The sequence below is a fragment of the Ambystoma mexicanum genome, chromosome 11 (assembly GCF_040938575.1).
Source record: "Ambystoma mexicanum isolate Mex_15411 chromosome 11, UKY_AmexF1_1, whole genome shotgun sequence".
NCBI lineage: Eukaryota > Metazoa > Chordata > Amphibia > Caudata > Ambystomatidae > Ambystoma > Ambystoma mexicanum.
In genome coordinates, this window is record NC_090934.1 from 249,208,754 (window position 1) to 249,233,712 (window position 24,959).

The window sequence follows — 24,959 nt, forward strand, 5'->3', positions numbered from 1 at the left end:
AGGCTTGCATGGCAAATGCAGTTGTGCGTGCACACATGTTTGTATGTATGTGTATGTAAGTAGACATGTCCGTGATGTCACGCATGTATGTTGTATTGGGCTGCATGTATGAGCACTGTGTACATGTGCATGTGTGTGTATTTGACAAGGGTGCAACAGTGATGCAACATGGATGCATGTGACTGCGGTATGTGTAAGCCTGATTGGCAGATGTGGATGCCCGTCTGAACAGTGCGACACTTGGCCGAGGTGTACACATGCATGCAAGTGTGGTGGTGTGTGTACATGTGTGGTGCACTTCCTGTGTTGCATGTGATGTCTGGGTCACCTTTGGCTGCTCATGCTATTGTATGTGTGTGGATGGTGGTGGCAGTTGCGATATGGCTGTGGTATGGCTCATGTGTGCGAGTTGCAATGACATGTGTGTTGGGGATTGTGATGACATGTCTGAGGTTTGCCAATGCCACTCATGTGCAACTGTCATGTGTGTATGTGTCCATTGTACAGTGCCCTGATGCCTGTGTTTTGTTTCTCCCTGTGTGCAGCGTCAACTGATGAAGAGGGCGGAGAAGGTGCTGTGGAGCACAGCGGCGGGGATCCGACCGCCAGCCGGAGACGCAAGGCCCGGCTCCCCTCCCGTGTTGTCATCTCGTCGGGGAGTGAGGAGTCCGGTGCCGCGTCCCAGGCCGCAGCTGCCGGGGGGAGGTCCAAGAGGCGGAGGTTGCAGTTGGACTCCTCGGCAGCAGAAGGGGCAGCTGGGACCCCACAGGGCCCAACAGGGGAAGATGGCACGGAGTCATCCAGGTTGGTGGGGGGTCTGGTGGAGGAGGAGGCCGTGCAAGCACCAGAGACGGGTCTGGAGGTGGGGATCCCACTGGTGCTAGTGGTGCAGTCCAGGACCAGGGACAGGAGGCAGCACAGGCCGCCGCGGAGGTGCCTGTGTGCAATCCTGTCCCCGATCCTGTCCCTGCATCATCTTGCACCAGCAGGGATGCCTACGTCCAGACCCGTTTCCAGGCAGGGGATGAGCTGACGTCAACTGGCCTTCCTCTGCCTGCGGACGTGGCTATCCAGGTCCGGGTTGAGCCTGTCCTGGCTGGTGTGGCGTTGCGTCAACGGGCCATGCGAGGTGACCTGCAGTCTTTTCATGGAGAGACTGCACGTTATCTCGAATGGCTCGTTGACCACGTCAGCCTGCTGGGACAGGTCACCCAGGCCGGATTCCTCCGTCTGATGGGGCTTGCTCCGACCCCCTCCTCAACTGGACCCCCTACGCGCCAGTCGTCCTCTGTGCCATCTTCCCACCCATCAGTCACCTGGGTGCCCTGTGGAGCTGCCTCTGACGGTGCGGCCAGGCTGGTGGAGGAGGCATCCCTGCCACAGTCGGGAGTCGGTGGTCCAGCAGGGGTGGCCACATCAACAAGTGCACCCCAGCCGGCGGAGGATGTGCAGGCAGCAGGAGGCAGTGCACGGGCAGAGGCAGAGCAGCAGCAGCAGCAACATGGTGGAAGCCATGAAGGCTCGGGGCTTTCGACATCAGAGGGGCAGGCATCGGCCGGAGGGCAGGGGGACCCAGGACAGAGAGTGTCTTCCGTGTGGCAGCGGTTGGGCCACGCCATAGGTGCGGAGCGGCGGCGGGCGGAAGAGGCGCAGCTCACAATGGTCAGGGCGGAGAACTCCATGCGGAGGGCCCTGAGCCGGGCCGAGTGCCTCGAGGCAATCCGCAGGGGTTTGGAGGAGGACACAGCGTCGTCCCTGCGGACCCTCGGGGCCATGGAACTGGACTGCCTCCGGGACATCGAACAGGAGTTCGATGATGCCCTGGCCCGGGACACCACAGAGTGAGCCGCTGGACTTGCCCGCCGCCTTTGTATATAGTTCTTTAGTTTTAGGTTTCCTTTCATTCGTATTATGATTTGGAGTCGACGGACACTGCTCCACTTTTTGTATATAGTTGATTTTTAGGTAGATTTTTTAGTAGGTTTCCTTTGTTCAGTTGGGCTCATGGACCCTTGTTATTTTTGTACATAGTTCTTTATTGCATGGAGATTTTTTTACATTTGACTTTGGACAACATTTTTTTCTATTTGGATTTCAAGTTTCATTTTTTCATACGGACATGCAGCTTACTTTTTTCTCATTCACATTGTAGTTAGTTTTCTTTCTTTAGCATTCTTATTTTTTTTCAATACAATTTTGTTTGCATACTTCACTGTGTGGTATCATCTCATTGGTTTCATGCATGTCATGTTGTGTGTTTTCCCATTCAATTGCAACCATTGTGTGTGACGGACATGGCTTCATTAGCTTCATGAACATTGGGGGTGTAACATGTGATTTCCATTTCCATGTGGGTGAATGGGTTACTTGGTAGGGCTTTTTGGCTGTGGAGGCTGACCATTACGCACATGATTGGGGATTGTGAGGACCTGGTGGGGGCTGCCCATGGTGGCAGGGCGGTGGGGGGTGGTGGGAGACATGATTGGGGGCCTGGTGGAGGGTGCCCCTGGTGGCTGGGGGGTGGGGGTGCAGGGGGACATGAGTGGGGGCCTGGTGGAGGGTGCCCCTGGTGGCTGGGGGGTGGGGGTGGTGGGAGACATGAGTGGGGGCCTGGTGGAGGGTGCCCCTGCACTGCTTGGGGGTGGGGTGGTGGGAGACATGTGTGGGGGCCTGGTGGAGGGTGCCCCTGCACTGCTTGGGGGTGGGGTGGTGGGAGACATGAGTGGGGGCCTGGTGGAGGGTGCCCCTGCACTGCTGGGGGGTGGGGGTGCAGGGGGACATGAGTGGGGGCCTGGTGGGGGCTGCCCATGGTGGCTGGGGGATGGGGGTGGTGGGAGACATTAGTGGGGGCCTGGTGGAGGATGCCCCTGGTGGCTGGGGGGTGGGGGTGGTGGGAGACATGAGTGGGGGCCTGGTGGAGGGTGCCCCTGGTGGCTGGGGGATGGGGGTGGTGGGAGACATGAGTGGGGGCCTGGTGGAGGGTGCCCATGCACTGCTGGGGGGTGGGGGTGCAGGGGGACATGAGTGGGGGCCTGGTGGAGGGTGCCCCTGGTGGCTGGGGGGTGGGGGTGGTGGGAGACATGAGTGGGGGCCTGGTGGAGGGTGCCCATGCACTGCTGGGGGGTGGGGGTGCAGGGGGACATGGGTGGGGGCCTGGTGGAGGCTGCCCCTGGTGGCTGGGGGGTGGGGGTGGTGGGAGACATGAGTGGGGGCCTGGTGGAGGGTGACCCTGGATGCTGGGGGGTAGGGGTGGTGGGAGACATGAGTGGGGGCCTGGTGGAGGGTGCCCCTGGTGGCTGGGGGGTGGGGGTGGTGGGAGACATGAGTGGGGGCCTGGTGGAGGGTGCCCCTGCACTGCTGGGGTGTGGGGGTGCAGGGGGACATGAGTGGGGGCCTGGTGGAGGGTGACCCTGGATGCTGGGGGGTGGGGGTGGTGGGAGACATGATTGGGGGCCTGATGGAGGGTGCCCCTGCACTGCTTGGGGGTGGGGTGGTGGGAGACATGTGTGGGGGCCTGGTGGAGGGTGCCCCTGCACTGCTTGGGGGTGGGGTGGTGGGAGACATGAGTGGGGGCCTGGTGGAGGGTGCCCCTGCACTGCTGGGGGGTGGGAGTGCAGGGGGACATGAGTGGGGGCCTGGTGGAGGGTGCCCCTGCACTGCTGGGGGGTGGGGGTGCAGGGGGACATGAGTGGGGGCCTGGTGGGGGCTGCCCATGGTGGCTGGGGGGTGGGGGTGGTGGGAGCATTAGTGGGGGCCTGGTGGAGGATGCCCCTGGTGGCTGGGGGGTGGGGGTGGTGGGAGACATGAGTGGGGGCCTGGTGGAGGGTGCCCCTGGTGGCTGGGGGGTGGGGGTGGTGGGAGACATGAGTGGGGGCCTGGTGGAGGGTGCCCATGCACTGCTGGGGGGTGGGGGTGCAGGGGGACATGAGTGGGGGCCTGGTGGAGGGTGCCCCTGGTGGCTGGGGGGTGGGGGTGGTGGGAGACATGAGTGGGGGCCTGGTGGAGGGTGCCCATGCACTGCTGGGGGGTGGGGGTGCAGGGGGACATGGGTGGGGGCCTGGTGGAGGCTGCCCCTGGTGGCTGGGGGGTGGGGGTGGTGGGAGACATGAGTGGGGGCCTGGTGTAGGGTGCCCCTGCACTGCTGGGGGGTGGGGGTGCAGGGGGACATGAGTGGGGGCCTGGTGGAGGGTGACCCTGGATGCTGGGGGGTGGGGGTGGTGGGAGACATGATTGGGGGCCTGGTGGAGGGTGCCCCTGCACTGCTTGGGGGTGGGGTGGTGGGAGACATGTGTGGGGGCCTGGTGGAGGGTGCCCCTGCACTGCTTGGGGGTGTGATGGTGGGAGACATGAGTGGGGGCCTGGTGGAGGGTGCCCCTGCACTGCTGGGGGGTGGGGGTGCAGGGGGACATGAGTGGGGGCCTGGTGGAGGGTGACCCTGGATGCTGGGGGGTGGGGTTGGTGGGAGACATGATTGGGGGCCTGGTGGAGGGTGCCCCTGCACTGCTTGGGGGTGGGGTGGTGGGAGACATGTGTGGGGGCCTGGTGGAGGGTGCCCCTGCACTGCTTGGGGGTGGGGTGGTGGGAGACATGAGTGGGGGCCTGGTGGACGGTGCCCCTGCACTGCTGGGGGGTGGGGGTGCAGGGGGACATGAGTGGGGGCCTGGTGGGGGCTGCCCATGGTGGCAGGGCGGTGGGGGTGGTGGGAGACATTAGTGGGGGCCTGGTGGAGGATGCCCCTGGTGGCTGGGGGGTGGGGGTGGTGGGAAACATGAGTGGAGGCCTGGTGGAGGGTGCCCCTGGTGGCTGGGGGGTGGGGGTGGTGGGAGACATGAGTGGGGGCCTAGTGGAGGGTGCCCATGCACTGCTGGGGGGTGGGGGTGCAGGGGGACATGAGTGGGGGCCTGGTGGAGGGTGCCCCTGGTGGCTGGGGGGTGGTGAGAGACATGAGTGGGGGCCTGGTGGAGGGTGCCCATGCACTGCTGGGGGGTGGGGGTGCAGGGGGACATGGGTGGGGGCCTGGTGGAGGCTGCCCCTGGTGGCTGGGGGTGGGGGTGGTGGGAGACATGAGTGTGGGCCTGGTGGAGGGTGCCCCTGCACTTCTGGGGGGTGGGGGTGCAGGGGGACATGAGTGGGGGCCTGGTGGAGGGTGACCCTGGATGCTGGGGGGTGGGGGTGGTGGGAGACATGATTGGGGGCCTGGTGCAGGATGCCCCTGGTGGCTGGGGGGTGGGGGTGGTGGGAGACATGAGTGGGGGCCTGGTGGAGGGTGCCCCTGCACTGCTTGGGGGTGGGGTGGTGGGAGACATGTGTGGGGGCCTGGTGGAGGGTGCCCCTGCACTGCTTGGGGGTGGGGTGGTGGGAGACATGAGTGGGGGCCTGGTGGAGGGTGCCCCTGCACTGCTGGGGGGTGGGGGTGGTGGGAGACATGAGTGGGGGCCTGGTGGAGGGTGCCCCTGGTGGCTGGGGGGTGGGGGTGGTGGGAGACATGAGTGGGGGCCTGGTGGAGGCTGCCCCTGCACTGCTGGGGGGTGGGGGTGGTGGGAGACATGCATTGTTGATCAGTAGTGCAAGGTGACATGTGGGTTGGCTGGGGGGCATGCCCATGGTGGATGGGCTGCCTGCGGGACATGAGCAGGGGTGCAGGGTAGTCCCCCGTGGTGTGGGCTGCCTGCAGGGGCCGTGGAGGTTGTGGAGCAAACACCTGGGAGGACCCACACGGCCAATTCACGTGTAGTACTCCCCAGAACCCCTGAAATACACATACCCTGCAGAAATCGCGTGTGGAACTTCCCGCGCACCCCTGGAATACACATACCCTGCTGAAATCGCGTGTGGAACTTCCCGCGCACCCCTGGAATACACGTACCCTGCTTGCACGCGGCCAATCGCGTGTGGAACTTCCCGCGCACCCCTGGAATACACGTACCCTGCTTGCACGGGGCCAATCACGTGAGAGACTTCACGCGAACCCCTGAAATACACGTAGCCCGCTCCCCCGGCCCGATCGCGTGAGAAAGTTCACGCGAACCCCTGTAATACACGTAGCCCGCTCCCCCAGGCCCGATCGCGTGAGAAACTTCACGCGAACCCCTGAAATACACGTAGCCCGCTCCCCCAGGCCGGATCGCGTGAGAAACTTCACGCGAACCCCTGTAATACACCTAGCCCACTCCCCCAGGCCCGATCGCGTGTGGAACTTCCCGCGCACCCCTGAAATACACATACCTTGCTCGCAATGGGCCAATCGCGTGTGGAACTTCCCGCGCACCCCTGAAATACATGTTCCCCGCTTGGCGTTTGCTGTTTGCCAGCCCGGTGAACTGGTCCAGGGTTAGCGCAGCCCTTTGCGATGATTTAGCGATTTTGATGGCTTTTCCTTGCGCGAGGGCGTTCTTGGGGGCGTAACTGGCGCTGCTGCAGGGTCGCTGCGATTCTCTGCGCCACGGCTGGTTTGGGAGCCTAAAATCCATGAATACTCTGTGCGCGGAAATCGGTTTTAGCGCACGTGCCTGGCGCAGTCAATCGCACGCGGACACTCTGCGCCAGCCGCTTGCGACACTTTTCTGCGAAATTCTATGAATTACCCTCTTAGTTTGCCGGTGGGGACACAATGCGCCATTTTGTTCTGGTGCAGTGAGACCACTATGATGTGATTGGCACAGCAGTATCAAAGGTTCATAACACAACATTCAAAAAGGCGACCATCCCACATTCATGTTTTGCACATTGCCTATTCCCATCGTTGAATGCATTCGGACCTGAACGATGCTGTTCAGGGTTCAAACATGTGGAGCTCGGTGTCTATTCAAATCGCATCTTGATTCCAGATGTGTCATTTCCCCTTCTTATTTCTCCTCCCTCTTTACCCATCGGCCCCCATTTCAATAGTCATGGAAAACACAATTGTGGTCATCCATTCTTTCTGCGTTCTGCGCTTGAAGTAAAGATGCTAATAGGGAGGATAGCTCGGGGGCAACGCATTTGGCTTGGAAGCAAGACACTGCATTGTAGCACAGGTTCGAATCCTGGTCCCTGGTATTAAGCATGTTATAAAAGAACAATGACTATTATGGGAAAGCTTCTTAGTCAAAGTGGGCCACTTTTTTTGGCCCATTTGAGCCAGTTTAATAAGTTACTTTGCCATGTGGCTAGTAGTTTTGACCAGTGTTACTAAATAAATATTCTTTGAAATACGCAATTTTCATCACATTGTATCAAAATCCTCCCCCTTGGGTACTACTCAAACCGTCTGTCAAAAAAGGAATTAATTGACATTTGTAACTGTCGGCCACTTTTTCATTGGTGCCCGAGACAGTTTTATGCCCCAGTCTGACGCTGGATAGCACCAAAAAAACACTGAAAGAACTCCTTGAAAAGTGTGATATGATAGTGAGATTGCATTCACGGAAGTGTAATGGGAATTCACGCGCATCTGTTTCGGGTCCCTTTACCCGAAGGAAGAGAGGTTTCAGTGTATTTATGAATGGTTACTAGGCAACCGGCGGCTACTCCCTCGGTAAAGAATGCTTGTAGTTACTCCACACATTCCTGTCGACATCACGTGGCCTTTCGTGGAAAATTCGGGGCAGACTGAGTGATTAATCCGAATTGTGTTTGCTCTCTTCATCTCCGAATTGTTTCAACACGCAATTGCCAACAATGATACCCAGGCAAAGTCGGAAAGCTTAAAAGCCTGACTACCCCTGTGCCAAAGAAACCCTGGCATCATTAGAACATGCCACACGCAAAGGTGGCATACTCTATGTTACACATCCCTTTCCATGTGCCCTCTTTGTCTCTGTCCACACTTGACTCTTGCACAGTATATTCTTGACCTGGCCACTAGGTTCAGTTTTCCCAGAAATGCAGTTCTGGGTTTTGCATTGTGCATTCTGGGGCAATAAAAACCAACACACTACTTAATAATTCCTATTTCTCCCTCTAAAGCTACCCTCCTGTAAGCATGCCCTCCCCTCCAGACACCTCAAAATGGGCCCTGCTGATTTCTGCACCCCCCATCTGTGCTCTACTACAGTAGCCCTTGAGAGATCCAGTTTCCCCTCTCCCTTCTCACCTTTGGTGTCCCCTGGCACACCGCTATGCATGGCCAACTCTTGGTGCTGCCTGATGACTTGGCAACCCCAGATGATCCTCTATGTGAAAGGGATGAGGTGTTCTAATCTTTACCCAGTGAAGAAGCCTCCATATTTCAAGGGAACGCTCAGGCGTACACCACAGAATCATGCACCTCCTCTAGTGCCACTCGACAATGCACTTAAATCTTCTTTAAAAACAAAATGCTTGGCTATACAAGCAGGTTTTATTGGTATTTGTATAATTGACCTAAAAACATTTGATTGAATATTTTTTGGACCTTTTTTCAAATTTAATTAAATATATATATATATATATATATATATATATATATATATATATGGGGTGGGTAAGGATATAGAGTAGGTTTAGGGGAAGTGGGGGGGCTGCAGGGGGGCATTTTAACATAAGATACAATCCAAAAGGTTCTGTAAATGGCAGAAGCGTGATATACAGATATCACATAACATAATTAAGACAGTCAGGATTTTAAACTTGTAAGTCGCAGGAAGTCAAAACAAGGTTGAATATTTGCAGCATAGAGAGCGCAACGATGACAAAACTCCATCAAAGCAGCTGTCACCATGAAGTCAGAGGCAGGAAGTCAGCTGGAGGTTGCCTGCAGTGTTGTGTCTCATTATGTAGGTTTTTATTCAATTTTACTAAAGTATTTAAATAACACAAATCTCATGTTAAGGGCAGCAAATCACAATTTCCAGAACATGTTAAGAGCATAATTGGCTATTTATTTATCTGCATCCTTGAGAGCTGCTTGCCTTGGCTTGATAACGTGCTGTTATATAAGACAATGTTAATTTTCTGGGGCAAAGTGTGCTTTAAAGCTACTTTGCATACTCAAAATGCATTGCTCAGTGGCTCTGAAATGGAGGTGAACTTTCAGGGAATGCTACTGGTTGGTGCTATGGAATGTTTGGCTTGAAATGGCCTATTCTACTCTCACATTTCAGGTAGAAGAGTTGTATCCTGTTTTTTAAACCATCATAACATTGATGAAGAAAACATGTTGAGTGAGAGCAATACTAATTGGCGAATTTCATCTATCCAGATGGAAATCGCAGGCTCCTGTCCTTGAGGGGCCATTCCAACAAGAGTAATATTAATGATATTAACGGGAGGAAGAATTGTCAAAGGAATGACAGGGTAAAGGAGATTGTAAGAGAGGTTAGTGGAGGGAAAAAAACATCACTCTAAAACATAAATACCTGATTAAAGGGCTATGAAGAAATGGCCACTCAGGGTAGGAATGAAACTAGTCCTTTGTTTAGTCAAAGATGTTGAAAATCAAATTGCATCAGTGTGGCCATTTGTGAGCTTTCTTTGGCTCCATAAAAGTAATAGAGCTTTTGGTAAAGTGGAAAACTGAGCTGAGCCGTGCCTGACTGTAGCAGCCTTTAGAAGAGACAAACTAGTTCGATCTCTCTTGAGAATGAGGTATGTATCCTTACAATGGGTGGATCCCTTCAGATCTTCCCTGGCATCCAGTGTGCATCTTGGAAGGATTTTTCAGGGGTCCTTCTGTTGACTTGGTCCGCTGCAGTGGCCTGGAGGTGAGAAGACTCGACTTTTATTGGACATTGGAAATGGAGATTCTGTTATCACCAATTTTCTAAATTCTTCCAATGGATACTTTTTCCCTTGAAATCGACTGCATTCTAATGCTACACAACAATTCTTTCCCTAAATAGATTAAGACACTTGTTAGTCCAAATAGTCTGAATAAATGCTGCAATCCCACTTTTGCACTATGTTCAATTCCATAAAATGTGCCGGTTGTGGCAGCATGGGTCTTCAAAAGCTGCATGGGTTGTAACTGTGTCATAAAGTCTGGGTACCACAAGAGCATGCCTGAGTCAGGAGCGAGAGCGAAGGGGGGTCATGAAGCACGAAAGATGCATGCCCGGAGGGGGGTGGGTGTCGCACAAGAGAATTAGCGAGAGTGGGTTGGAGGGGGAACATGGCTGGTGAGTGGGGGGCATGTATAACATAGAATGGGGTTACACTGGAGGACCCACCTGTCAAGTGATGGAGACAGAGAGTGGAAGGGGGTGTATGCCAGCACTTTGGAGTAAGAGAACGGTGCAGAACAAGAGCACCACTGAATTGAAGTATTGTGATGGAAGGATGGCATGGGAAAGATCTGCCCAGAATAAACAGCGCGGTAAACATCTAGTGTATTTTATTTTATTGTATTTTATATGGAACTTATAAAGCAAAACTTTGGTTTGAGGAGCGTTTTGTGATATCGCTGTGAAACCCCTGCGACCAGTATTTTCATTTAGATTTGTAGGTGTCACATTGGTGTGTGAAAGACAGAGACTAAGAGATCCCCCAGCCCGTTTATAAGTAAATGTGTATTTTCCACACACCTTCTTGCTGAGCCACAATTATGTGTGAGCAAAGTTCCACAATCACATGTGTTGGTGATCCAATTAGTTTTGTTTATTGGCCCTTTCTGATTACACGTGTTTCGGCATTGACTATGCCTTTTTCAAATCAGGGCATACCCTCAGCGTTATTCATATATGCATGTTTGTAGAGATGTTGAGATAGTACTGGGGTAAATCCCATCTGCTGAAAATGTTTGTTTCTTGCAGCTCACGTCGTGTGTAATGGCCATTACACACGACGCAAGCTGCAAGAAACAAACTTATAAAGCGCTTTACTCCAAAGAGCTATGCACAATCACTTACAGCACAATAAAAATGAAAAAGGAATAAAATGCAGAGAGCAACATTAGAAATGTAACAGATGATTCTTGAGAGAGGTATGAAACATTGAATAGGAAATAATAGAGCAAAGGGAAAGCGGAAGGGTGCTCCAATGCAGGGGGGCGAGCAAGGAAAAAGAACAAAAACGAGACTGAGCACATGGAGGGCGAGGGACAGATAATAGAAAATGTGTTTGAGAGCACAAAGAGCGCAAAGAGCTTGAAGGAAGATAGAAAGATACAAGGGATAAAAGATAGGAGGGGGCAAGACCATAAAGGGATTTAAAAACCATACAAAGAGAATTGAATTTGAGCCAAGAGTGAAAGGACAGCCACCCAAGAGAGGATAAAGACAAACAAATAGAATCATGAGTCATGAGTACCCATAACAAATGAACGGACAAATTGAAAACAGATTTAAGTGGAGCTAGACATGAAGCAAGAAGACTAAAAAGAGTAGAAGAGCAGTAAAAACGTATTGAAGAGGTGAAAACGGCATAAGCGTGGGATAAAAGAAATATAAGAGAAAGAGAAATCAGACTCAAAGAAAAAGCCATGGTTTTGGGCAGTAATCGAAATAGGGAGAAGAGAGGGGGTAAAGGAGGTAGAAGCAGGAGGAGGAATGTTATTAGCTTGAAAAAAGAGGACTTCTGTTTTACGGAAATTCAGTCCCAAAAATTGGTCAGACATCCAAGATTTGATAGCTAGAAGACAAAAAGTAAAGATGTCTTGAATAGAAGCCAGAAAGGAAGAAAGGGACAGAAAAAGCTGGGCATAATCAGCATAGAAATGACGAGATATCCCAAATGAAGAAATGACAGCAGCAAGAGGGGAAGCATGAAGAGAAAAAAGAAAGGGCCCTAATACTGAACCTTGAGGAACACAGTGAAAAAGAGGGAAAGTATCAGAAGAAGTCCCAGCCAACTACACCAAATAGGTACGGTCAGATTAGTAAGAACTGAACCAGGATAGGACAGAACCAGGGAAACCAAAAGAAGAAAGAGACTCCAAGAGTAAAGTATGATCCACCGTGACAAAAGCAGCAGAAAAATCCAATAAAACTAAAAGTGGAATGTTTAGAATAAAGAGCAGTGTCAGTAGAATGAGGGGAACGCGATCTCTATTGAAAGCGGTGAAGAATAGAGTTAATGACAATGAAGGCAGAAACTTGCAAATAAACAAGGCGCTCAAGAAGCTTGCACAGATGAGGAAGAAGATGGGTCAAAAATTCAAGGGAAGAGCAGGATCCAGAAGAGAACTATAAAGAGAGAAGTAATATAGGAGACCAGGGAAGGGTAAACCTTGGTTATAAGTGAGGAGGCAATAGGATCAGATGGAGAAGCTGTAGTACGTGCATGAGCTAACGGAGAAGAAGTGTCAGAATCGGAGATCACAGAGAAAGATGAAATAACTGAAGGAGGAGAAGATGCAGACGATAAAGAAGAAGAGGAAGGAACAACGGCCATTCTAAGAGTGGCCACTTTGGGGGAAAAGTAAGAAGCTAAATCAGAAGCAATAGAATTAAGAGAATAATAAGTAGAAGGCGGGGGGAGAAGACGTGATAGCGTCTGAAAAAGATGCCTGGGATGAGAAGATTGAGAATAAAGAAGATTAGAATAAAACAAGCGCTTAGCTGAGAGAAAAGCTTCATCATAGTGTACATGATAAGAAGAAAAAGAATGACAGTCTGAGTCAGAAAGAGTTTAACACCAATGACGCTCAAGGTGACACAGTGCTTGTCGCATTGAACGAAGAGGTGGCGTAAGCAAAGGTTGTGGAAGTTTCTGGGAAGGCGAAATAGAGGCAGGTTATAGAGAGTTGAGAGATGAAGAAAGAGAGAAAGAGCAGATAAAAGCTGCCTCGTCAGCTGAGAGAGATGCAAAGGAAGACGAGACAAAGAAGATTGTATTAAAGGCGCGAAGATCACGTTGAGAATAAGTGAATCGTCTTGGCCCCTTAGGCTGCCTGTGAATTCAGCAGACAGCATTCTGAACATACATGATATGATAGGTTATTCATAATGCACTACCCATAGCGCGGACCCGGGGATCGAACCTGTGTCGTTCCATGTTGTCTTGCTTCCAAGGCGAGCACATTGCCTCTGAGCTATCCTCCCAAGACCATGGCACACTCACAATGCATCTCAGTGCAGGTGAAGGACATACATGAATATATACATTATGAGATCATTTACCAAGAGATATCATTCTTTAGACATGTGCAGACCCCAGCCAGCCCTAAGGCATACGTGTCTCATCTCTGTTACTTTGTGAATGCCGGCTGAACAGTTCCTATTTACTTGTCTAAAAGTGGTATCATCATCTTGCAATGTACAAGTGAAATGAGTATGGGTGGCCATTTTATCAGTTTCTTGCAACCACCATCAAAAAAGAAAGACAAGTGGACTTCCCCCTAGTCGAGGTGTGCAGCATCGGGCAGGCATAGGTGCTGTGACAATCCATCGTCGAAAGTGTTTAACGATACTTCCCAAATCTTATACTGTTCCATGAAATAATATAGTATTGGAGTAACTGCTGACGTTCCTCCTCAAGACTGACTCCATAGAGCCCAGACCTCGGATCCAGAATGAAAACCATTTTGGGCAAGTCCATCGATTGTATATAATTCTGGCGGCTTTGCCTTTAGGTTGCCAACAATTGCCTTTGGATTTCAAGCCAGAACCTTATCGTGTGTGGGAGTCCAGCGCCAGCCGGGTGGGAATTCAAATGGCATGTGTATCTATCTATATGGCTAGCCCCTCGGTGGCACGACAGGAATCATGCCCACTGAGTGTCTGAAAAGCAGTACAGGAGGTGCCCTTTCTATTGGTTCGGAACACCTCAGCGGTGGGGTCATGACGCAAGGCTGCAGGCACAATGCCTTTTCATAAACCCCAGTTACCTCTGTCTTGGGAGGATAGCTCAGGGGCAACACGCTTGCCGTCAAAGCAAGATGATGCGGAGCAACAGAGGTTCAATCCCCTGGTCCGTGTTTAGAAACCTCCAGCTATTAAGCGAGTTATAAATAACCAATTATAATCTACTGACGGCGAGAAAGATCCTCGATTCATCCCACTTGAGCCAGCCCTTTCCAGGTAGTGTTTAAAAAGTATATATTTCTAGGCTGGGCTTGTACCAAACTGGAATCCCTCGTGCCATATTTCAAATCCTGGCAATCTAGCTCCATGCCACAAGTCACCAATTGTCGTTATGCCGCTCTCTGTCCAGAGCTCCCATGAGAAGGTAGCCCATATCTTAAACCTTCGGTTATTGCAACATGTTGCTTCTAAGTGGAGGTTGTGTCCCAGATGTGCATGGGAACAGCCATTATCATGTATTAATGTCCCTCCCCCTCTCTGGAGATCAGCCTTCTGTTGCTGGAGGCTTGTGCAATGTTTTTGTTTTTTCAAGAGCCACTTTTTTTCTTTATTTAACTGTGGGCTGGGACTTAATGGGGGGCATGGGTTGGAAATGTACATGAAGGTGTTTATTATAAGGCCATTTCAGCCCTACTAAATTCAGGCCCAATTGGAGCTTATCAAACAAAACTCTAGACCTCGCACTGCCTCAGATGAACGCTTTAATGTCCTTTTCGCACATCCCTCATCACGGAGTTACCAGGGTTAATGGGTAGCATCCCATTGATCTAAATTCCGAATTAAACGCCTATGTAGGAATCTTGACCTTTGTTCTAAACCTGGTGTTCCGGAGTGGTTCATATTTCATCTGATCGACTTTGCAACCTTCAAGCTTGAGCAATTCCTCCATGACTCCAATCAATTGCCTCATTTAGTCCTCAGGGTTAGAGAGGTGCACAGAAATGTCACCATGTACAACATGATTTACCTGTTCCCAGGGGAAGTCCATAGTCTGCTTTTACTTTGTTCATACAAGAAATCCAACACTGTAGAAGTGCTTTGGAGACAGAGAAAAGCACCAGAGTGTGTGCAAGTTTCCCAAGCTGGACCTGTGAGGTGCAATATAGGCTTGTCAGTGCTATAGTGATGACTGCACACCCCAGTCGCTGTTCTTTGAGCGACTTTCCTTTGGAAAGCTGCCGAGATTCTAATCCCTGCCAATTTCATAGTTTCCACAGTTTTCTAATTACTTTAACATTTATGGCAACAACATGGTGTTGCCAAAGGCCCAGAAATACAGGAATCTCCCTTTGCAAACCTTTTCAGAGTTTCTGACATATGTTGTATACATGCAAATGGCAGCATTTATTTATTTGTTTATTTATTTATTTGTTCTAGCCCCCAAACCCATCATGGCGCTAGATTATACTAGGATGCAAATAGAAGAGTGCAGTAGGCATGGTATGATGATGACAGTTAGAAACAATACACTTGGTTACAGAAAAGTGCAGGAACCGTTGGTTCAGTAAAAAGGCAGGGAAGTAGTTAGGCTGATTTGTTGAATAACGCAGTTTAACGTTTTTGGTGGAAGATGAAGTAGGAGGGCTCTTCTTGGATACATGTAGGGAGGCTAGGAGCTATGACGGCAAGGCTAGCTCCTCCTGCTCTTTGTTTGAAGTAGGAGGGCTCTAGGAGCTATGACGGCAAGGCTAGCTCCTCGTGCTCTTTGTTTGAAGTAGGAGGGCTCTTCTTGGATACATGTAGGGAGGCTGGGAGCTATGACGGCAAGGCTAGCTCCTCCTGCTCTTTGTTTGAAGTAGGAGGGCTCTTCTTGGATACATGTAGGGAGGCTGGGAGCTATGACGGCAAGGCTAGCTCCTCCTGCTCTTTGTTTGAAGTAGGAGGGCTCTTCTTGGATACATGTAGGGAGGCTGGGAGCTATGACGGCAAGGCTAGCTCCTCCTGCTCTTTGTTTGAAGTAGGAGGGCTCTTCTTGGATACATGTAGGGAGGCTGGGAGCTATGACGGCAAGGCTAGCTCCTCCTGCTCTTTGAAGTAGGACGGCTCTTTTTGGATACATGTAGGGAGGCTGGGAGCTATGACGGCAAGGCTAGCTCCTCCTGCTCTTTGTTTGAAGTAGGAGGGCTCTTCTTGGATACATGTAGGGAGGCTAGGAGCTATGACGGCAAGGCTAGCTCCTCCTGCTCTTTGTTTGAAGTAGGAGGGCTCTTCTTGGATACATGTAGGGAGGCTGGGAGCTATGACGGCAAGGCTAGCTCCTCCTGCTCTTTGTTTGAAGTAGGAGGGCTCTTCTTGGATACATGTAGGGAGGCTGGGAGCTATGACGGCAAGGCTAGCTCCTCCTGCTCTTTGTTTGAAGTAGGAGGGCTCTTCTTGGATACATGTAGGGAGGCTGGGAGCTATGACGGCAAGGCTAGCTCCTCCTGCTCTTTGTTTGAAGTAGGAGGGCTCTTCTTGGATACATGTAGGGAGGCTGGGAGCTATGACGGCAAGGCTAGCTCCTCCTGCTCTTTGTTTGAAGTAGGAGGGCTCTTTTTGGATACATGTAGGGAGGCTGGGAGCTATGACGGCAAGGCTAGCTCCTCCTGCTCTTTGTTTGAAGTAGGAGGGCTCTTTTTGAATACATGTAGGGAGGCTGGGAGCTATGACGGCAAGGCTAGCTCCTCCTGCTCTTTGTTTGAAGTAGGAGGGCTCTTCCTGGATACATGTAGGGAGGCTGGGAGCTATGACGGCAAGGCTAGCTCCTCCTGCTCTTTGTTTGAAGTAGCAGGGCTCTTCTTGTATACATGTAGGGAGGCTGGGAGCTATGACGGCAAGGCTAGCTCCTCCTGCTCTTTGTTTGAAGTAGGAGGGCTCTTCTTGGATACATGTAGGGAGGCTGGGAGCTATGACGGCAAGGCTAGCTCCTCCTGCTCTTTGTTTGAAGTAGGAGGGCTCTTTTTGGATACATGTAGGGAGGCTGGGAGCTATGACGGAAAGGCTAGCTCCTCCTGCTCTTTGTTTGAAGTAGGAGGGCTCTTCTTGGATACATGTAGGGAGGCTGGGAGCTATGACGGCAAGGCTAGCTCCTCCTGCTCTTTGTTTGAAGTAGGAGGGCTCTTCTTGGATACATGTAGGGAGGCTGGGAGCTATGACGCCAAGGCTAGCTCCTCCTGCTCTTTGTTTGAAGTAGGAGGGCTCTTTTTGGATACATGTAGGGAGGCTGGGAGCTATGACGGCAAGGCTAGCTCCTCCTGCTCTTTGTTTGAAGTAGGAGGGCTCTTCTTGGATACATGTAGGGAGGCTAGGAGCTATGACGGCAAGGCTAGCTCCTCCTGCTCTTTGTTTGAAGTAGGAGGGCTCTTCTTGGATACATGTAGGGAGGCTAGGAGCTATGACGGCAAGGCTAGCTCCTCCTGCTCTTTGTTTGAAGTAGGAGGGCTCTTCTTGGATACATGTAGGGAGGCTAGGAGCTATGACGGCAAGGCTAGCTCCTCCTGCTCTTTGTTTGGTGAATCTAGGTGTCACAAGGGAGGTGGACATGGAGGATCGCAGGCAGCGAGGATTGTGTTTTTTGGATATGCGCTGTGTGAGGTAAGTGGGTGCGCTGTTGTGAATTCATCGGTGAGCGATTGAGAAGATTTTAAACGCAAATAACCTACCATAACATTTGGTTTAAAAAGTCCATCCTTTGCCCCTTCCCATGTGTTAGTCAGGCCCCACGATGGATAATGGATTGGTAACCTCCAGCCGGTCCGCTGGCATTCTTGCCCAGAGCTTCACGATTGCGTATATGGTGTGGCAGACTCTCCCTTCAAGTTCACAGTTGGAATAGAACTAATTAGCCCAAGACGTGTGCAGTGCCATAACCTACACAAGCAACACATGTAAGGGTGGCCATGGGTTTCTAACATGTGTCATTACAGAAACTTTTCCCTAGTGCAAAAAAGTTGGGGCCATGTTCCAAAATCTCTGCACAACGGCAAGTGCAATGCTGCATGGTATTACAACGTGGGCAAACATTGCTCTAGTGTAAACAACCTTTACTTCAAATGCATTTTTGCACCAGTGCAAAGTATGCCCTTGTGCTCATACCATTCCGTATTAGCACCAGTGCAGTTTGCCCTTGTGTTCATACCAGTCTGTATGAGCACTAGGGTAAGTCTGCCCTTCTGCTCATACCATTCTGTATTAGCAACAGTGCAAAGTTTGCCCTAGTGCTCATACCATTCCTTATTAGCACCAGTGCAGTTTGCCCTTGTCTTCATACCAGTCTGTATTAGCACCAGTGCAAAGTCTGCCCTTGTGCTCATACCATTCTGTAATAGCACCAGTGCAGTTTGCCCTTGTGCTCATACCATTCCGTATTAGCACCAGTGCAGTTTGCCCTTGTGTTCATACCAGTCTGTATTAGCACCAGTGCAAAGTCTGCCCTTGTGCTCATACCATTCTGTAATAGCACCAGTGCAAAGTTTGCCCTAGTGCTCATACCATTCCTTATTAGCACCAGTGCAGTTTGCCCTTGTGTTCATACCAGTCTGTATTAGCACCAGTGCAAAGTCTGCCCTTGTGCTCATACCATTCCGTATTAGCACCATTGCAGTTTGCCCTTGTGCTCATACCATTCCGTATTAGCACCATTGCAGTTTGCCCTTGTGCTCATACCATTCCGTATTAGCACCAGTGCAGTTTGCCCTTGTGTTCATACCAGTCTGTATTAGCACCAGTGCAAAGTCTGCCCTTGTGCTCATACCATTCTGTAATAGCACTAGTGCAAAGTTTGCCCTAGTGCTCATACCATTCCTTATTAGCACCAGTGCAGTTTGCCCTTGTGTTCATACCAGTCTGTATTAGCACCAGTGCAAAGTCTGCCCTTGTGCTCATACCATTCCGTATTAGCACTAGAGCAAAGTTGCCCTGCTGCAAAAATACATTGGGCCTCATTACACGGTAGGCGGTAACCATGGCGCTATTAGCGCCATGGTTGCCGCCGGTATTTTACCGTGTCCGCCTTGGTGGATGGCGGAATTACCGCCCTACTCCAAGGTGAGCAGGGGCGGTAATTCCCCATTCACCAAGGCCCTTCCCCATTCCCATTTTTACCCCCATAGGGCATAATGGGAATGGGGAAGGCACTAATTACGGTAGCGCAAATTGCGGTACCGTAATTAGCACCGAGGTCCCTTTGCGGCACCCTACTTTAACGGCTGGTAAAACCAGCCGTTAAGGTCGGGACCCGCAAAGGGAACTCGTAGTAAGGCGATAAGGGTTTACCGGTACCGGTGCCCTTACCGGTACCGGTAAACCCTTACCGCCTACCGTGTAATGAGGCCCATTGAAAGAATACTTTTTGGGTTAGTGCTAATATCAAGTAAAATTGCACTTTTCGTGGTACAAACGTTGTCTAATATGGCCCAATGTTTTTTGAACTAGAGCAAACTTTGCCCTAGGGCTTATACAGTGCAACTTGGCACTTGGACCGGTGCAAAGCTTCTGTGATCTGGCCCCAAGTCGCCACAATGCCATTGCCCCTGAATGGCACACTCCGCACTAGTGTACTGGTCAGTCAGGAAAGTTTGCAAACTGTCAAGTTCTGAGACTGTCAGTGCTTCCTGAACTGTCAACATATTCCCACGGCTTAATCAGCTCCATTTAGTACTGCTCCCCAATATGACCCTAACAGACGCGCGAGAGCCCTTCAGAGCACCCAGCTGCGGCCCTGTGCAGTGCATACGTGCATGCTGAGTTGTGTGCAGCAGTATTGTGCAATCGCCAGCAAAAATAATTCTTGGCCACACACAGGAGTAAACTGCCAGCCACCCTTCCACTCTAGCCAGCACGCACGGTGCCCATACTGCCGTGCTGCACAATTGCATTTGACCCAGTGCCCCGGTACTGCCAGCCTGGCGATGTCCCACTGAAGCAGCGGAAAACTCAATATTCCCAAAAGAAAACAAATGCAGACCCGAAATGCCAGTGGTCGAAGTGTATGAAAACAAGTAGTGGGACCGTGCCTGCCCCCGCTCCCCACAAACCGCATAGCTACGCCCCCTCCCACGTGCAATCCAAACCCCCAAACAAACACACCTGTTGTTTAATGGAACGTTCCGTGCAGTGCACTGAAGTGCAAGATTCAACTTCTTCCTACACTTTTATTTTTAAACTATACCTTCCCAGAATTGTTTCTTTTACAAATAAAAGTATAGGAACAGTAAAAACTTTTAATTTATTTTTTAAAGTAGCGCAGCACTGCTCCCGCCCACTCCGAGCACTGCAGTGGAGTGCAAGGGATAGTGGCAGCGTGAAGAAGTGGCAGGCGGTGATAAGCCAATGGGACCGAAGGATCTGCAGAACAGGGGTGCTTTCTGAAGGTCATTTAGAGGGGACACCGCTGCCTGGACGCACCCTCCAGGAACACTGACTTGCCAGAACCTCGCCCAATCTCCTTATTGGGCAGCCTGTCTGCAGTGAGGACCCTTGGCTTTCAAGCTCTTGGCATTGGCTTCTAGGCAGGCTGATTGCTCAAGCGCTTGGAAGCAGGACGATGCTGTGCGGCATGGGTCTGATACTGGTTAAGCTAACTCGGTAACACGAGTGAGCAACCATGGTGAAACTCATTATCACATTACAGTGCTTAAAAACTGGAGGAATATGGTAAGGGGCGCTATATGAAGCACTACTTTATTTACTGGCGTGTCCCTCATTCACTAGATGGTGTCGCTTTCACCAGATATAGGAAGTATAGATGAGTTATACATACATACCCTGCAGGTATAACATCCATAATGCTATTTGAATCACAGAGGTATGCATGTTTTGAAGGCATAGGAGCTGTAGAAGCATAGATACGAAGGCGCTAGATAGTGCCTCTGGAGGATTGGGAACTATGGAGGCATGAATGCCAGAGGGTAGGTGTACGATGGCCTGGAAGCCGCGGAGTTTAACTCTAAGCTCGGTGATCGCCGTGTATGTAAGGAATCTATGATTGCTCAGTAACTATGGTATGGAAGTGCAGGGGCTGTGGGGGTGTCAAAGGTATGGCAATATAGGACCTGTGGAAGTAAGAATGCTTTAGTGCTAAAGGAAATTAGGTGGTATGAAATATGGAAGTGTGTGTGTAATCGTGGTGTGAGGGCCTATGGATATGTATGAAGGACCAAGCAGTATAGAACCATGGGCGTATAGTTCTGGAGAGGGATATGTACTGGGGCACTATTGGCACACTGGACGCGCTGGTGTAATGGCTATTCCTGAGCTATGGAGGTCCAGGCGCTCTGGAAGTATAGAACCATGGGTATATAGTGCTGGAGAGGGATATGTACTGGGGCACTATTGGCACACTAGAGGTGCTGGTGTGATGGCTATTCCCGAGCTATGGAGGTCCAGGCACTCTGGAAGTATAGAACCATGGGTGTATAGTGTTGGAGAGGGATATGTACTGGGGCACTATTGGCACACTGGACGCGCTGGTGTAATAGCTATTCCTGAGCTATGGAGGCCCAGGCGCTCTGGCAGTATAGAACCATGGGTATATAGTGCTGGAGAGGGATATGTACTTGGGCACTATTGGCACACTGGAGGTGCTGGTGTTATGGCTATTCCTGAGCTATGGAGGCCCAGGTGCTCTGCCAGTATAGAACCATGGGTGTAGGGTGCTGGAGAGGGATATGTACTGGGGCACTATTGGCACACTGGACGCGCTGGTGTAATGGCTATTCCTGAGCTATGGAGGCCCAGGCGCTCTGGCAGTATAGAACCATGGGTATATAGTGCTGGAGAGGGATATGTACTTGGGCACTATTGGCACACTGGAGGTGCTGGTGTTATGGCTATTCCTAAGCTATTGAGGTCCAGGCTCTCTGGCAGTATAGAACCATGGGTATATAGTGCTGGAGAGGGATATGTACTTGGGCACTATTGGCACACTGGAGGTGCTGGTGTTATGGCTATTCCTAAGCTATTGAGGTCCAGGCTCTCTGGCAGTATAGAACCATGGGTATATAGTGCTGGAGAGGGATATGTACTTGGGCACTATTGGCACACTGGAGGTGCTGGTGTTATGGCTATTCCTGAGCTATGGAGGCCCAGGTGCTCTGCCAGTATAGAACCATGGGTGTAGGGTGCTGGAGAGGGATGTGTACTTGGGCACTATTGGCACACTGGTGGTGCTGGTGTTATGGCTATTCCTGAGCTATGGAGGCCCAGGTGCTCTGCCAGTATAGAACCATGGGTGTAGGGTGCTGGAGAGGGATATGTACTGGGGCACTATTGGCACACTGGAGGTGCTGGTGTTATGGCTATTCCTGAGCTATGGAGGCCCAGGCGCTCTGGCAGTATAGAACCATGGGTATATAGTGCTGGAGAGGGATATGTACTTGGGCACTATTGGCACACTGGAGGTGCTGGTGTTATGGCTATTCCTGAGCTATGGAGGCCCAGGTGCTCTGCCAGTATAGAACCATGGGTATATAGTGCTGGAGAGGGATATGTACTGGGGCACTATTGGCACACTGGAGGTGCTGTGTAATGGCTATTCCTGAGCTATGGAGGTCCAGGCACTCTGGTAGTATAGAACCATGGGTGTAGGGTGCTGGAGAGGGATATGTACTGGGGCACTATTGGCACACTGGAGGTGCTGGTGTTATGGCTATTCCTGAGCTATGGAGGCCCAGGCGCTCTGGCAGTATAGAACCATGGGTGTAGGGTGCTGGAGAGGGATATGTACTTGGGCACTATTGGCACACTGGAGGCGCTGGTGTAATGGCTATTCCTAAGCTATGGAGGCCCAGGCGCTCTGGCAGTATAGAACCATGGGTGTAGGGTGCTGGAGAGGGATATGTACTGGGGCACTATTGGCACACTGGAGGTGCTGGTGTTATGGCTATTCCTGAGCTATGGAGGCCCAGGCGCTCTGGCAGTATAGAACCATGGGTATATAGTGCTGGAGAGGGATATGTACTTGGGCACTATTGGCACACTGGAGGTGCTGTGTTATGGCTATTCCTGAGCTATGGAGGCCCAGGTGCTCTGCCAGTATAGAACCATGGGTGTAGGGTGCTGGAGAGGGATATGTACTGGGGCACTATTGGCACACTGGAGGTGCTGTGTAATGGCTATTCCTGAGCTATGGACGTCCAGGCACTCTGGTAGTATAGGAGCAATGAAGGTGTGATCGTTATAATGCTCCAGTTACAATAATATAGAATATGGCGATATAGGACCTATGGAGCTGTGAAAGTGTAGGTGCTATAGCGGTGTAGTTGCAGAGCTGATATGGCAGCATATGACCTCTGGAGGTTTTGAAGCAATAGATCTATGGTGGTATAGACAATATGGAGATATGGGGGTGTATGTACGAGGTGTAGGGGATCCGGTTAAAATAAACTATTGTGGTTTCGGATATATCAAAGTAGAGGCAGCATGGAGCCATGGAAGCAGATGCACTCCAGAATTACAGGTGCTGTGATGACGTTGGAGCTATGGATGTGTACGTGCCATGTGTCTCACAAGTATTTGTCCTATGGAAGTATAGGAGATTTGGGGGTATGATCAGTGTGTATTTATGATTTCTTGGCATACATAGGGACTCTGGGGTATAGGCGCTATAGAGCTATGGATGCATAGGCATAATGGCAGTGTAGGAGACAATGAGGTGTGCAAGCCATAGATCTGCAGGGTTGTCCAACTCTAGGCCCAGGATCCTGATAGGTTTTTAGGATATCCCTCATCAATATTCATGAGAGAAAATGTGCGTACCTTTAGAATCTGTGTATGCAAATTTAATTCATGAATATTAATGAGATGTGTCCTGAAAAATATGGATCCGGCCCTCGAGGCCTGGAGTTTGACATCCTGGATGTATAGGAACTAAGAAAGTATGGAGTGGTGGAGCTGGAGGTTTTATAAAGGTAAAGGTGATGTTGCGGTATAGAAGCTACGAAGTTATAATTGCTATGGAGGTATAGGAACTATTGGTTATGACGGTAAAAGAGTATATAGAACTATAGGTGATCATGTGATGGAATAGAAGCAAAGGAGGTATAGACACTATAAAGGTTTGTACATGTAGCTCCTTAAAATGTATGCGGTGTGGGGTGCGTAGGAGCTATGGAGTTACAGACACTACTGAGGGAGGAAGGTGCAGGGACTCACAATCTATAGGCGCTGTACTGGACCTTCCGTATTAGGCTCACTCACTGCAGTTCTTTGCACTGTCTCACGCTCTCTTTTGTGCATTTGCAGATACTCGTTGGCCGTCTCCATGGGCTACCTGGTGGTCGTCCAAGTCATGTACTATGTGGGTGAGGACAAGGAGTCGTCCGAGATCACAGGGTAAGAAGCCTGCAGAGGCTGATGGGGGCGCAGGTGCTGCTGGCGGGCAGAGGGTGCATGCAGGAGTATGGGGTGCTGGTGGTCGGATATTTAGGTACGTGGCTTGGGTGTGAGCCTTAAAACAAAGTGCATGACTGAAGCTCACTGCACGTTTTGGAGGCCCCGAGCGTGTGCCTTTAAGTGCAGTAGAAGTCGAGGGACCACGCGGGTGAAGGGTGGCGCCTTCTTTTTTGAGAGGGCGGACACGTTCCCCCTGTGTGCTTAAGGATCTTTCTTTTTTTAAATGACAATTTACTGCACTCACTTGTAATGGCCAGTGCCGGCACGAGGATTCGAACCCCGGTCCTGCAGCTGTTTGGTAAAGCACGGACCCACAAGAACACACGTTGGCATTCTGCTCCACCGCACATGTTTTTTCAGGATGCTTAGATCCAGAAGTTGCATACTTTTATAATTGGCCAGCAACGCAATAGGAAAATATGTTCTATTGCCAAATGTTGGTTTGTCCTTTGCACTTTATTCAACAGTGAAGGACAAGTTGAATGACGTTTGCATATTTAACTTAAGGAAATGTTACGATCCTATGACGTTACTTCCCAATGGGCGCGTCTGAGAAGTGCTTTTAAGTGGGATAATACAAGGAGAGGGGCTCTAACGTGACCAGAAGCAATATTTTGGGGCGGCGCCTAAAGTGTCTGGTACAGCCTCAAATCCAAAATAGCCAAAGACCATTAAAAGACGTGGGCCCATATGATGAAAGGAGTGACCTGCCAATCCAGGTTGTGTACCTGAAGTTTAAGGGAGTAGTATGCAGTAAGTAAATGACCAAAGAAATTCAAATAAAAAATATAAAATGAACTCAAAATAGGTTGATGCACCATGCAATTTCACAGTTATTTGGAAAGTAATTTATGGTTCTTATGCATGAATTTAATTAAAGCATTGTAA

At 50.7% G+C, this 24,959-nt stretch overlaps 1 protein-coding gene across 1 annotated transcript in view; it reads left to right on the forward strand.

Annotated features, from left to right (window-relative positions):
* LOC138503329 (lysophospholipid acyltransferase 2-like) overlaps positions 1 to 24,959 on the forward strand; it is a 228,382-nt gene that overhangs the window by 82,388 nt on the left and 121,035 nt on the right. The window contains exon 4 of the mRNA XM_069622961.1: positions 23,922 to 24,011. Within this exon, the coding sequence (XP_069479062.1) occupies positions 23,922 to 24,011 (90 nt within the window). The remainder of the gene's footprint in view (positions 1 to 23,921; positions 24,012 to 24,959) is intronic.